The sequence below is a fragment of the Pongo pygmaeus genome, chromosome 1, assembly GCF_028885625.2.
Source record: "Pongo pygmaeus isolate AG05252 chromosome 1, NHGRI_mPonPyg2-v2.0_pri, whole genome shotgun sequence".
NCBI lineage: Eukaryota > Metazoa > Chordata > Mammalia > Primates > Hominidae > Pongo > Pongo pygmaeus.
Genome location: NC_072373.2, coordinates 1925550 through 1939994, shown reverse-complemented (window position 1 = coordinate 1939994; position 14445 = coordinate 1925550). Strand labels below are relative to the sequence as shown.

At 42.0% G+C, this 14445-nt stretch overlaps 1 protein-coding gene across 1 annotated transcript in view; it reads right to left on the bottom strand.

The window, feature by feature from the left end:
• ZNF670 (zinc finger protein 670) overlaps window positions 1-14179 on the bottom strand; it is a 58977-nt gene extending 44798 nt beyond the window's left edge. Inside the window, exon 1 of the mRNA XM_054481942.2 lies at window positions 13935-14179. Coding sequence (XP_054337917.1) covers window positions 13935-13937 — 3 coding nt within the window. The 5' untranslated portion in view covers window positions 13938-14179. The remainder of the gene's footprint in view (window positions 1-13934) is intronic.
• Window positions 14180-14445: the final 266 nt, after the last annotated feature.

Sequence of the window (14445 nt, the reverse complement as noted above, 5' to 3'; positions counted from 1 at the left end):
CCACCATGCCTGTCTGGTCTATGCATGTTCAACCAAGAAAATAAAAAGATGCCAACAAAAAACTAAAATTACTAAATGCACAAAAACACTGAAGTTATATAGCAGCAATGTTGCATAAAGGAGCTACAAGGGAAGAAAAGCAAACATGTGCTATGCTCAGATAAGGAGCCTGTTTCACCTATAGTTCAAAATGAAAACCCTCCTTGAGAAGGTTAAACATATTCCAGTTTGAGAGCCAGACTCTGCTGAAATGCAGCCCCAGAAGTGATGAGTCCCTGGTGATGAGGAAAGAAAACCTAAGGAGTTAACTCTGTGAGCACAACATGCCCTTCTGTCTTCCAAGTTTTCTTATGTGAAAAAATAAAGCCCCCCAAAAAAGACTGACAAGTTCAATTCTGCTAAAATTAAGAAGAGTCCATCAAATGGTAGACTAGAGTGAAAAGAAAAAATTACCTTGGGAAAAAATATTAATATTTGCAGTCTTTACAAATAAAGTGGAATAGTGTGCAGAGTATGTTTAAAGGGGGGAGGAGTAAAAGCAATAAACATACAAATAAATGAGAACTATTTGAAAACTATTTCATAGAAAATAATTGAAACCTATTTCACAGAAAATTACCACACAGGAAATATGCTCAAAACCAATGATAATCAGTAAAAAGTATATACAGTCACATGGAAATAAAGAAACAAATAAGGCTAAGTATTTGTAAGGAATAAACATATATTTATGAAGGGCTGGTTTATCCATACATTCCACTGGCATTTTCTAGCAAATGTGAATTTATCTTTAACTTAAAAACCCAGCACTTTTTTTCTCAATGTGTAATAAATGTATGAAGCATTGCCACTTGGGACAAAAGCAAGGACACTGTCAACATCAAAAAATAAACGTGTAACAGCTCAAGTCCCATAGCAGTGTAATGGGGGAATAGGGGCACCCACAGCCTTAGACAGTACTCTGTGTGCAACAGACTGAGGCAAGAAATCACAAAAAAAGAGGAGAGTCAAGATGGTCAACCAGACACAGCCAGGAAGATCTTTTGCCCACAGAGCAGACCATCAAGTAGAACAGCACACTATAAACAGATCTTTGGAAAGCAGGCACTGACAGTGGACCGAGAAAGGACGCAGGCTGAAAGGGGAGAAAGGTGGGAACCCTACCCAGGATTGCTGAGGACCAGGACTCATTTCTGGCCCTGAGTGGTTCCCAGGGAAAGAGTGAGTAAGATAGGCATGGAGAGGCCCACTCTTGCCATGGTCCTCCAGGATCCTAGCTGCAGGAGACCCTACAGCCCCCATGGACACCTGAGCTGGAAAAGAGAACTGCTCAGAAAGTTGACAAAGACAGAATTCTAAGCTGCACAGAGCCCAGAGGTTTGGTGCAGTATTGGCTGCAGTGGAGCATGGTCGTGGACGCCCATCCCCCAAAGCTTGCCATAGTCCTCCAAGGCAAAAGTTTCTTGAGAATATAAACCACAAATAACATTCGAAGGCCCCTCAGCCATTTGAATGGACCCCTCATTTCAGATAAGCGTATTCTAAAGTTAACCTGGAAAACTACTTCAGGCCATGATGGGAAGAGGGAGTCAGACAAGCTTCTTTATATCCTCCTCACTTTTGGAATTCGGGAAAAGCCAACCAGCATTAACATCAACACAGACCTTAAGTTCTGATAATAAACATTTACAATCTATTCTCTCTGAAGCCTACTATCTGGGGATTTCATCTGTGTGATAAAACCTTAGTTTCCACAACCTCTTCTTGTTACCCAGACATTCCTTTCTGTTGATAACTCTTTCAACCAATTGCCAATAAGAAAATTTTTAAATCTACCTATGACCTGGAAACCCCCACTCTGAGTTGTCCCACCATTCCAGATCAAACCAATGTAAATCTTACATGTATTGACAGACCTTATTATGTCTCCCTAAAATGTATAAAGCAGGCTGTACCCCCAACTACCACAGGTACATGTCATCAAGGACCTCCTGAGGCTATGTCATGGTTACATCCTGTAACCTTGGCAAAATAAACTTCCTAAATTGATTAAGACTTGTCTCTGCTAGGCGCGGTGGCTCATGCCTGTAATCCTAGCACATTGGGAGGCCGAGGTGGGTGGGTCACCTGAGGTCAAGAGTTCAAGACCAGCCTGGCCAACATGGTGAAATCCCATCTCTACTAAAAATACAAAAATCAGCCAGGCATGGTGGCAGGTGCCTGTAATCCCATTTACTCAAGAGGCTGACACAGGAGAATCACTTGAACCTGGGAGGCAGAGGTTGCCGTAAACCAAGATCGCGCCATTGCACTCCAGCCTGGGTGTGAGAGCAAGACCCCGTCTCAAAAAAAAAAAAAAAAAAAAAAAAAAGACTTGTCTCAGATACATTGAGTTCACAAGTAGTTCCCCACAAGCACAGGCAACCAAAGCAGAAATGGACAAATAGGATCACATCAAGTTAAAAAGCTCCAGCACAGCAAAGGATACAATCAACAAAGTGAAGAGACAACCCACTTAAATGGGAGAAAATATTTGCAAACTACGCATCTGAACTGGGATTAATAACCACAATATATAAGAAGCTCAAACAACTCTATAGGAAAAAAAATCTAATAATCTGATCAAAAGACGGGCAAGGCTGGGCGCGGTGGCTCACGCCTGTAATCCCAGCACTTTGAGAGGCTGAGGCAGTAGATCACTTGAGCTCAGGAGTTTGAGACCAGCCTGGCCAACATGGTGAAACCCCATCTCTACTAAAGATACAAAAATTGGCCAGGTGTGGTGGTGTACATCTGTAATCCCAGCTACTCAGGTGGCTGAGGTAGGAGAATCGCTTGAACCCAAGAGGCAGAGGTTGCAGTGAGCCAAGATCACACCACTGAACTCCAGCCTAGGTGACAGAGTAAGATTCCATCTCCAAAAAAAAAAAAAAAAAAAAGATGGGCAAAAGATATGAATAGACAGTTCTCAAAAGAAGACATACAAATGGAAAACAGGCATATGAAAAGATGCTTAACATCATGGATCATCAGAGAAATGCAAATCAAAACTACAATAGGATATCATCTCACCCCAGTTAAAATGGCTTAAATCCAAAAGACAGGCAATAGCAAATTCTGGCAAGAATATGCAGAAAAAGGAACCCTTGTACGCTGTTGGTGGGAATGTAAATTAGTGCAACCACTATGGAGAAAACTTTGGAGATTCCTCAAAGAACTAAAAATTGAGCCGCCATATGATCCTGCAATCTCACTGCTAGGTATATACCCAAAAGAAAGGAAACCAGTATATCAAAGAGATATCTGTATTCCCATGTTTGTTGCAGTGCTGCTTACAATAACTAAGATGTGGAAGTAACCTAAGTGTCCATCAACAAATGAATGCATAAAGAAAATGTGGTAATATATACACAGTGGGGTACTATTTTACCAAAAAAAAAAAAAAAAAAAAAAGAATGAGATCCAGTCGTTTGCAGCCACAACACGGATGGAACTGGAGATCATGATGTTAAGTAAAATAAGCCAGGCACAGAAAAACAAATATTGCATGTTCTCATTTATTTGTGGGATATGAAAATCAAAACAACTGAACTCATGGGCATAGAGTCGAAGGATGGTTACCAGAGGTGGGGAAAAGTAGCGGAGAGCTGGAGGAGAGGTGGAGATAGTTAATGGCTAACAAAAAAAATACTTAGAAAGAATAAATAAGACATACTATTTGATAGCACAAGAAGGTGTCTATAGTCAACGATAACTTAATTGTATGTTTTAAGATAACTTAAAGAGTGTAACTTGATTGTAACTCAAAGGATAAATGCCTGATATCTCATCCTCCATGAGGTGCTTATTTCACATTGCATGCCTGTATCAAAACATCTCAAGTAATCCATAGATATATACACCTTGCATGTGCCCAAGAAAGTTAAAGAAGACAAAAAAAGGTAATAACAAATGCTGGCAAGGATATGAAAAAAAGAGAATCCTTGTACACAGCTGGTGGGAATGTGAACTAGTACAACTACTATGGAGAACAGTTTGAAGGTCTTTCAAAAAAAACTAAAAAGAGACCTGCCATATGATCTAGCAATTCCCCTGCTAGGTATATAGCTGAAAGAAAGGAAACCAGTATGTCAAAGAGATATCCCCACTCTCACGTTTGTTGTAGCACTGTTTACAATAGCCAAAATTTGGAAACAACTTAAGTGTCCATCAACAGATGAATGCATAAAGAAAATGTACATATACACAGTGGAGTACTATTCAGCCATAAAAAAGTATGAGAGCCTGTCATCTGCAATAACATGGGTGGAACTACAAGTCATTAAGCTAAGTGAAATAAGCCAGGCACAGAAAGACAAACAGCACATGTTCTTACTTACTTATGGGATCTAAAAATCAAAACAACTGAACTCATGGACATGAGTCAAAGGATGGTTACCAGAGGTTGAGAAGTGTAGTCGGGGGGATTGGGGAAGAGGTGGGGATGGTTAATGCATATTTAAAAAACAGAAAGAATAAGTAAGTCCTAGCATGTGACAGCACAACAGGATGATTATAGTCAGTAATAATTGTACACTTTAAAATAACTAAGTATAATTGGATTATTTGTAATGCAAAGGGTAAATGCTTGAGGGGATGGACACCCCATTCTCCATGATGTAATTATTACAAACTGCATCCCTGTATCAAAATATCTCCTGTACCCCATAAATATACATACCTAGTATGTACCCACAAAAATTAAAAATAAAAAAATTAAGAAAAAAACATCGATTAAAGACTTAAATGTGGCCAGGCACGGTAGCTCACACCTGTAATCCCAGCACTTTGGGAGGCCGAGGCAGGTGGATCACGAGGTCAGGAGATAAGACTATCCTGGCTAACATGATGAAATCTCATCTCTACTAAAAATACAAAAAACTAGCCAGGTGTGGTGGCAGGCACCTGTAGTCCCAACTACTTGGGAGGCTGAGGCAGGAGAATGGCATGAACCCGGGAGGCGGAGCTTGCAGCGAGCCGAGATCGAACCACTGCACTACAGCCTGGGCGACAGAGTGAGACTCCATCTCAAAACAAACAAACAAACAAACAAAAAGACTTAAATGTAAAACCTGTAACTATAAAAACCCTAGAGGAAAACCTAGGACATACCATTATGGACATAATCCTTGGTAAATATTTCATGACTAAGTCTCCAAAAGCAATTGCGACAAAAACAAAAATAAATAAGTGGGACCTAATCAAACTAAAGAACCTCTACACAGCAAGATAAACTGTCAACAGAGTAAACAGACAACCTACAGAATACGAGAAAATATTTGCTATCTATGTATCTGACAAAGGTTTAATACCCAGAATCTACAAGAAACTTGAACAAAACAACAAGGAAAAACGGCAAACAACTCCATAAAAAAATGGGCAAGAATATGAACAGACACTTCTCCAAAGAAGACATACACATGTTCAAGAAGTGTGTGAAAAATGATGCTCAACATCTCTAATCATTAGAGAAATGTAAATCAAAACCATCCAGTCAGAATAACTATTACAAAAAAGTCAGAAAATAACAGATGTTTGCGAGGTTGCAGAGAAAAGGGAATGCTTACACACTGCTGGAGGGGATGTAAATTAGTTCAGCCACTGTGGAAAGCATTTTGGAGATTTCTCAAAGACCTTAAAACAGAACTACCATTCAACCCAGCAATCCTATTACTGGGTATATATCCAAGGGAATCTGAATCATTCTACCAAAAAGACACATGCATGTGTATATTCACTGCAGCACTATTCACAATAGCAAAGTCATAGAATTAACCTAAATGCCCAGCAACAGTAAAATGAATAAAGAATATGTGGTACATATACATACAGGGAATATTACACAGCCATAGAAAAAAGCAAAATCACGTCCTTTGCAGCAACATGGATGTAGTTGGAGGCCATTATCCTAATCAAATTAACACAGTGGCAGAAAACCAAATACTGCATGTTCTCACTTATAAGTGGGAGCTAAACGATGAGTACACATAGACACAAAGAGTTAAATAAACACTGGTCATACTTGAAGATGAATGGTTAAAATAGAGTGAGGGTCTAAAAACTACCTATTGGTTACTATGTTCACCACCTGGGTGATAAAATCATTTGCACACCCAACCCCACCAGTGATATTTGACCCACGTAACCATCCTGCACATATAGCCTCTAAACCTAAAATAAAAGTTGAATAAGAAAAAAAAGAAACCGGTGAATGATGAAGGTCTGAATATGAAGGTAATAAATTACATGCCTTAAAGTAATATGAAATCTTTTATACCCTATGTTATTTATACTGTTATTTTTTAAATGAGTTATCTATTTTGAATTTTCATTAAAATGTAAGAACTCATTTATAAATTGGGTAAAATACCTATTCCTAAATATTTGTATTTCCTTTCACAGTTTTATTCTTTCTTTTTTCTTCTTTTTCTTTTTCTTTTTTTTTTAGACGGAGTCTCGCTCTGTCGCCCAGGCTGGAGTGCAGTGGTGCAATCTTGGCTCACTGCAAACTCTGCCTCCCGGGTTCACGCCATTCTCCTGCCTCAGCCTCCCAAGTAGCTGGGACTACAGGTGCCCGCCACCACACCTGGCTAATTTTTTGTATTTTTAGTAGAGACGGGGTTTCACCGTGTTAGCCAGGATGATCTTGATCTGACCTCGTGATCCACCCGCCTTGGCCTCCCAAAGTGCTGGGATCACAGGTGTGAGCCACTGCACCCAGCCACTTTTTTTTTTTTAAACAGGGTCTCACTATGTTGCCCAGGCTAAAGTGCAATGGTGCAATTACAGTTCACTGCAGCCTGGAACTCTGAGGCTCAAGTGATCCTCCCACCTGAGCCTCCCAAGTAGCCGAGACCACAGCTCCGCACTGCCACACCTGGCTTTTTTTTTTTTTTTTAAAGTTCAGGCAGGGTCTCGTCATGTTGCCCAGGCTGGTCTCAAACTTCTGAACTCAAGTGATCCGCCCACATCAGCCTCCCAAAGTGCTGAGATTACAGTGGTGAGCCACTGTGCCTAGCCTTATTATTTCAAACAAAAATTAATATATACTTAAAAAAAGAAACCACAGGCTGAGCTCGGTGGCTCACACCTGTAATCCCAGCACTTTTGGAGGCCGAGGCGGGAGGATCACCTGAGGTCAGGAATTCGAGACCAACCTGGCCAACATGGCAAAACCCCGTCTCTACTAAAAATACAAAAAAATTAGCTGGGCGTGGTGGCGCATGCCTATAATCCCAGCTAGTCAGGAGGCTGAGGCAGGAGAATTGCTTGAACCTGGGAGTTGGAGGTTGTGGTGAGCCGAGATTGTGCCATTACACTCCAGCCTGGGTGACAAGAACGAAACTCTGTCTCAAAAAAAAAAGGATATATATATATATATATATATATATATACCTGAAGAGAGAGAGAGAGAGATATATATATACCTGAAGAGAGAGATATATATATATATATACCTGAAGAGATATATATATATATACCTGAAGATATATATATATATACACCTGAAGATATATATATATACACCTGAAGATATATATACACCTGAAGATATATATATACACCTGAAGATATATATATATATACACCTGAAGATATATATATATACACCTGAAGATATATATATATACACACCTGAAGATATATATATATATACACCTGAAGATATATATATACACTTGAAGATATATATATATACCTGAAGATACATATATATATACACCTGAAGATATATATATCTATACACCTGAAGATATATATATCTATACACCTGAAGATATATATATCTATACACCTGAAGATATATATATATACACCTGAAGATATATATATATACACCTGAAGATATATATATATACACACCTGAAGATATATATATATATATATATATATACACCTGAAGATAGATAGATAGATAGATATATATATATGCAAACCACACAAAAACATCTTTTTGGCACGATATTAATGGTATATTAATAGTAACATTAAGCTACTAAAAACTCAAGAGGTAAAACTATGCGCCCATAAAAAAAGAGCAAAATTCTGCTTCATGATAGTTAATCTACAAAGAATAAGAAAAAAATAATCAAAACTGCGGTCACATCTCTGAGCAGAAGTTAGAAAAGATCAGAACACCAGAACTGCACAAGGTCTGTTTATTCATCTGGACAGTGAGCCCATGACTTTAAAGTCTTATCATTTAAACTTAGCATAAAACAATTTATTCCAAGAATTATCTACGATTTTTTCAGGTCATATCACCCAATTCACTCGTTTTCAACCAAGAAAATCAAAATCTCACATTCAAATCATGGAATAAAATTCTTAAATACTTGCCCAAACTGGAATGATATCCCAGCAAGATTTTATAAAGACGAACCCTATGCTCAGTAGGTTAAATAGGTTCCCAAGCTTGGGGACCTCAAGGTGGAGATACAGCCCAAGGTGGTTCATTCCTAGGGAATGAGTGAAGGAAGCCTGAGCAATCGGAAATTTAATTCTCAGAACTCCACACACCCTATTTATCCCCTGCTCACAGTGAGGAAATGCTTTCTTCTCCAGGGTCTCAATTCTCACCAGTGACCAAACACTCTCCCAGAGTCAGGTGAAGGCTCTGATCTGTGAGTCCTTTTTCTGAGACCAAATGTGTGGACTTTGCTGAACACCAACCAATTCTCCAACACCTACTAATTGTCCAACAATTAAATTCTGACACCACTCAGAGTCAACACATACTGCATAAGCTCACAGATCAGTTCCACAACACTGCCCACATTGCACATGCCAGTTGCAAGCCCCAGGAGCCCATCTATCCTTCTGACCAATTGCTTATAAGTCAGAGGTGCCCATCACCCCTTCCTCAAGTTTGATAACGTGAAAAACAACTACGCCCAGAACTCAGCAAAAACAATTTACTGATGTTTACCAGTTTATTATACAAGATAGGACTCAGGAACAACTCAATGGAAGAGTTGTAGAGGACACGGGAACATAGCAGGGGAAGATGGGGTGAGTAGGTAATCCTGTTAAATATCTGCAACTTAAAAAACAAACAACAAAAACATTCTTTGTGTTCTCCAGGAACAGCTTGATGAAAACAAACACCTTCTCATTATGACTTAGATGATGCTTCCTTTACGTATAATAAAGCCAGAAACAGACAGTGTAATTTTTTGTTTCGCCTCTTAACTAATTAGCTGACCAAATTTGTCTTCAGTGGTCAGAACAAAATACTTGTTAACCAAATTTTACTTAAGTTTCCCTCCTTCCCTCAGGCCCCTGAACTCTGATATACTCTCAGCCTGAGCCAACATACAACCCCTCTTGATGCCTCTCCTGTGAACCTGCTGATCTCAGGGTGAAATGTTCTCTGATCTAGAATCCATCCGGCCCTCTTCCTCTCCTCTTTTTTCTAATCTAGTTTGCTCCTTCCTATGAAAGAAAGCCCTTTTCTGCCTAACCTTTAACATGCTTGCTGCTGTTATACCTGGTGTTTTTCCTCATTGCAATACTTCAGAATAAACTCCCTTCTTACATAATTCTGAATTTACTTTATTGCAGCAGTTCCCCACCTTTTTGGCATCAGGGATCTGTTTCATAGAAGACAGATTTTCCATGGATGGTGGGGATAGTTTCGGGACCACACTGTTCTACCTCAGATCAGGCATTAGATTCTCGTAAGGAGACACAACCTAGATCCCTCCCATGCACAGTTCACAATAGGGTTTGTGCTCCTCTGAGATTCTAATGCCACCACTGATCTGACAGGAGAAGGAGCTCAGGTGGTAATGTTCACTCACCTGCTGCTCACCTCCTGCTGCATGGCCTGGATCCTAACAGGCCACCGACAGGTACTGGTCCATGGCCCAGGGGTTGGGGACCCCTGCTTTATTGAATAATGTCTAGAAAGAATGCCAGGACAATGAAAATTACACCCTTAAAAAGGGGATCCCATCCTTTCAATCCAGGCCCAACCACATCCATCTGTTAACACCAGACTTCCAGAACTCTGTAGCTTCTCTCAATATAAAGAGCTCCTTTCGTGGCTGAGGTGAGCAGGCTGGGACATCTGTAAAGGGAGGCTCCCAAAGAAGAACTGAGTGAGGCACTTACATTTAATACCTCAACTGGAAAAGCCAAAGTATCTATCCCTATCATATAGTACATATGTCATTTATTTATTATTTCCATGATAACAAATCATCTCCAGGAGTTGCCAAGTCCTATCCCATAAAACTTAGCATTAAACTCCAATGTCCAGATAACAGGATACAGAACAGGGTTATCCACTGTTATAAATTCTTCACCCTGCAAAAAGGAGGTACTGATGTTTTGATAAATATTTGTAATTCACCAATTTATCTACAACACTTGCTTGTGAAAATGTATTCATTTTTCTGCAGCTATAATGGAAAAGAGATTTTTCATATTTTTCCCTGGTAATATTTTGATATAGTTTTGCTGTGTCCCCACTCAAATCTCATCTTGAATTGTAACTCCCACAATTCCCACATGTGGGAGGAACCTGGTGGGAGGTAATTGAATCATGGGGGCAGGTCTTTCCCATGCTGTTCTGGTGATAGCGAATAAGTTTCATGAGATCTGATGGTTTTAAAAACTGGAGTTTCCCTGCACAAGCTCTCTCTCTCTCTCTGCCTGCTGCCATCTACGTAAGACGTGACTTGCTCCTCGTTGCCTTCCGCATGATTGTCAGGCTTCCCCAGCCATGTGGAAATATAAGTCCTTTAAATCTCTTTCTCCTATAAATTGCCCAGTCTCAGGTATGTCTTTATCAGCAGCATGAAAACAAACTAATACACATTCCCAAAGCAAAGCCCTAGAATTCCATTTGAAATCTCCCTCAAAAAAGAACAGACTTGAGAAACTTACTACACTCACTCTTGGGAAGAAAAAGTTTAACAAGAATTTTTTTTTTTTTTTGAGACAGAGTCTCGCTCTGTCACCCAGGCTGGAGTGCGGTGGCGTGATCTCGGCTCACTGCAAGCTCCGCCTCCCGGGTTCACGCCATTCTCCTGCCTCAGCGTCCCAAGTAGCTGGGACTACAGGTGCCCTCCACCATGCCAGGCTAATTTTTTTTTTTTTTTTGTATTTCTAGTAGAGATGGGGTTTCACCATGTTAGCCAGGATGGTCTCGATCTCCTGACCTTGTGATCCACCCGCCTTGGCCTCCCAAAGTGCTGGGATTACAGGTGTGAGCCACTGCGCCCGGCCAAGAATTTTTAACAAATGGAATATGAATAGATTTTCCCCCCTGAAATCCACCTCTTTCTTATCTCTGGAAATATTTTTTTTTAATCTTTCAAGCTCTATGAATAAAACATAAAGTTAATGAAAAACTGAAACTGAACTAAGTGAATAAATCTTTTCAAGGCAATAAACTCAGGGAGGGGTCATGCTGACAGAACACAGACATCTCTGGGTCAAGTGTCAAGTCAGGTCACTGCATCACTTCAGAGATCCTCACAGGCCCATTCTCCTCACAGAAATACTCAACGACCACCCTCCCAGGAGACACTGTACTGTGCCCCACTGTGTGCTTGAATTTTTTTTTTTTTTGAGATGGAGTCTTGCTCTGTCACCCAGGCTGGAGTGCAGTGGCGTGATCTCGGCTCACTGCAATCTCTGCCTCCTGGGTTCACGCCATTCTCCTGCCTCTGCCTCCCAAGTAGCTGGGACTACAGGCGCCCACCACCACGCCCAGTTAATTTTTTGTATTTTTAGTAGAGACGGGGTTTCACCGCGTTAGCCAGGATGATCTCAATCTCCTGACCTCGTGATCTGCCTGCCTCGGCCTCCCAAAGTGCTGGGATTACAGTCGTGAGCCACCGCGCCTGGCCTGTGTGCCTGAATTTCTAAGTCCTTTTCTGCCTAAACTTTAACATGCTTGCAGCTCTTATACCTGGTGTTTTCCCCCATTGCAATACTTTAGAATAAACTCTCTCTTTTTTTTTTTTTTCTTTTTGAGACTGAGTCTCGCTCTGTCACCCAGGCTGGAGTGCAGCAGCACCATCTCAGCTCACTGCAACCTCCACCTCCTGGCGTCAAGCGATTCTCCTGCCTCAGCCTCCAGAGCAGCTGGGATTACAGGCATGCACCACTCGACTGGGCTAATTTTTGTATTTTTAGTAGAGACAGTGTTTTGCCATACTGGCAAGGCTGGTCTCAAACTCCTGACCTCAAGTGATCTGCCCCCCTTGGCCTCCCAAAATGCTGGGATTACAGGCGTGGGCCACCACGCCCAGCTAACTCTCTTCTTACATAATTCTGATGATGGTGCTTTTCTGGTTCCTGCACCACCTCACTGGGGTGGTTATTCCTTGTCCTTTGAGATAGTTCTCCTTTCCCAAGTCCGAGAAAATCCAGAGCGCAGGAATCATTTCTAGCTTTGTCCCTTAATACCAGCATCTGATTGGCTGCCACCAACGTGTCTCCAAGGAATGATGAAAACTGGGGTTGGAGGAAGAAAATCCTAATGCACCAGGGATTTGTTTTTTAAACGAAGAGTATACTAGGAGACGTCTCTCAACTCCAGGGCACTCAGATGCTGCCTGGAGAGGCTCTACTCCCATATTTTAAACTGTCCTCTGGGAGGAGATGGCCCACGAGAAGGTATTCATTAGACACTCCAAGAGATCTGGCTGCTAAACAGAGGACCAAGAAAAGATATGAGGGTGGCTGAGGACATATCGCCCTCTAAAGTTTCCAAAGATACTCTGGTAAAATGTGCACACTCAAAAAAGATAAAATTAGGAGATGCACAAAGACTTTTTTTTTCTTTTTTTTTTTTACAATTAACTGTCAGGTGAGTATTTTCTGCTTTCCACTCGTGTAACGTTCAGAAATATTTTAAGAGTGAAAACAAATGTTTTCAGAACGACTCACTACTCTGAAAAAAATTAACACACTGCATCTGTATGAAATGTACAATAAAAGACAAATACTTGATAATGTTGCATTTGAATGTAGGAAAAGAATTGGAAATTTAGGATTTTACTGCAAGCCCCAGAAGAGTTAGGCGGTGGGAACAGGGTCGCTGATGTGAGATCCTGTCGCCATACACTTAGAAATGTGGAGTGTTATGTGAAAATAATTAAACACAGGTACTAGGGAGACCGAGGTGGGAGGATCGCTTGAGCCCGAGTCCAAGACTCCATCATACACATGTACATACACACATGAATGAATAAACAACCAACCAAAACGTAACTCACGCTTGTCTTGTAAATTAATAACTTAAAGGGAAACAAAACAGCCGTAAACAACCACGAACCCACCAATTAACCTCTGGTTACATAACCAGGGGATATCTGGCTGCATAGTCTATATGGGGTGACTACATAACTGTACACAATCAATTATTTAATTGGGTTTGCTTCCTCGGGTTCCTTACAAAAGCCTTTCCTTCCCCAAACCACAAACCACGCTGGTGGCTTCCTAACTCACGACTCTCTGCTCAAATAAACTCCTAACGGCGCCTCAGTTTTCTTCCTAACAGGAGAAAGGAGGTTTTGGAGACTTCACAGACCACAGCTCCTCCCAGGCAGGAACCCCGAACCCCAAGTCGGGACTCTCCCCTGAGGACCCTCCCGTCGGCACCGGACAATCCGAGGGAGATGGGGGTCTGCAGGGGCAGAGCTGCCCAGAAAGGGTTCCGGGCCTGGCCGAAGCGGCGGGGCAGGGACAAGCCAGGCGCCCGGGGTCTGGCTGCGGGTCCAGCCCCCGATCCTGTGCCACCAAGACCGCGAGGCGCCGGCGGAAACTCGGGTCGGCACCGCGGGGAGGTCCGGGTTCGCCACAACCGCTTCCTGCCGGTTCCCGCTTCCCGCCGGTTCCCGCTTCCCGTTCACGAGACACCTGGCCGGCACACTCACCATTTCCCAGTCTCCGGTCTGGGGTCCTCCCTAAGGACCTTCCGGGACCTGCAGGTCCCAGAGCAACAGAAGATGCCGCGGGACCACTTGGACCTCCCAGGGATAAGGGGAAGGAGCAGCGGAGACGCACCGAGCTCGCCAGATTCACGCTGCCCAACACAAAAGCCCCGCCAGGTCCCGGAAGCTGCCCGCTCCTTTGGCGGCGCCCTTGAGAGTGCAGTCCTCTTCCCAGCGCCCGATTGGACAGGGCTTTAGGCCCCGCCCCTTCAGTCCTGAGTGACGGGAGATGCAATCAGACACGGCGCTGTGAGGCCAGGTTCTTTCCCTGCAGTCCTTTGCATTCTGCCCTGCGCTGAGACCTGGCGCCCCCTGGGGGACTTTCCCATTCAACCTTATACACAAGATTATGTCCATTTATGAGTAATATTTGTGATATTTACAATTGGAAACACTATGATGACAATTATTCTAAAATTTCAGATTTCACAACCTTCCTGGCCTCTGGTCTTTT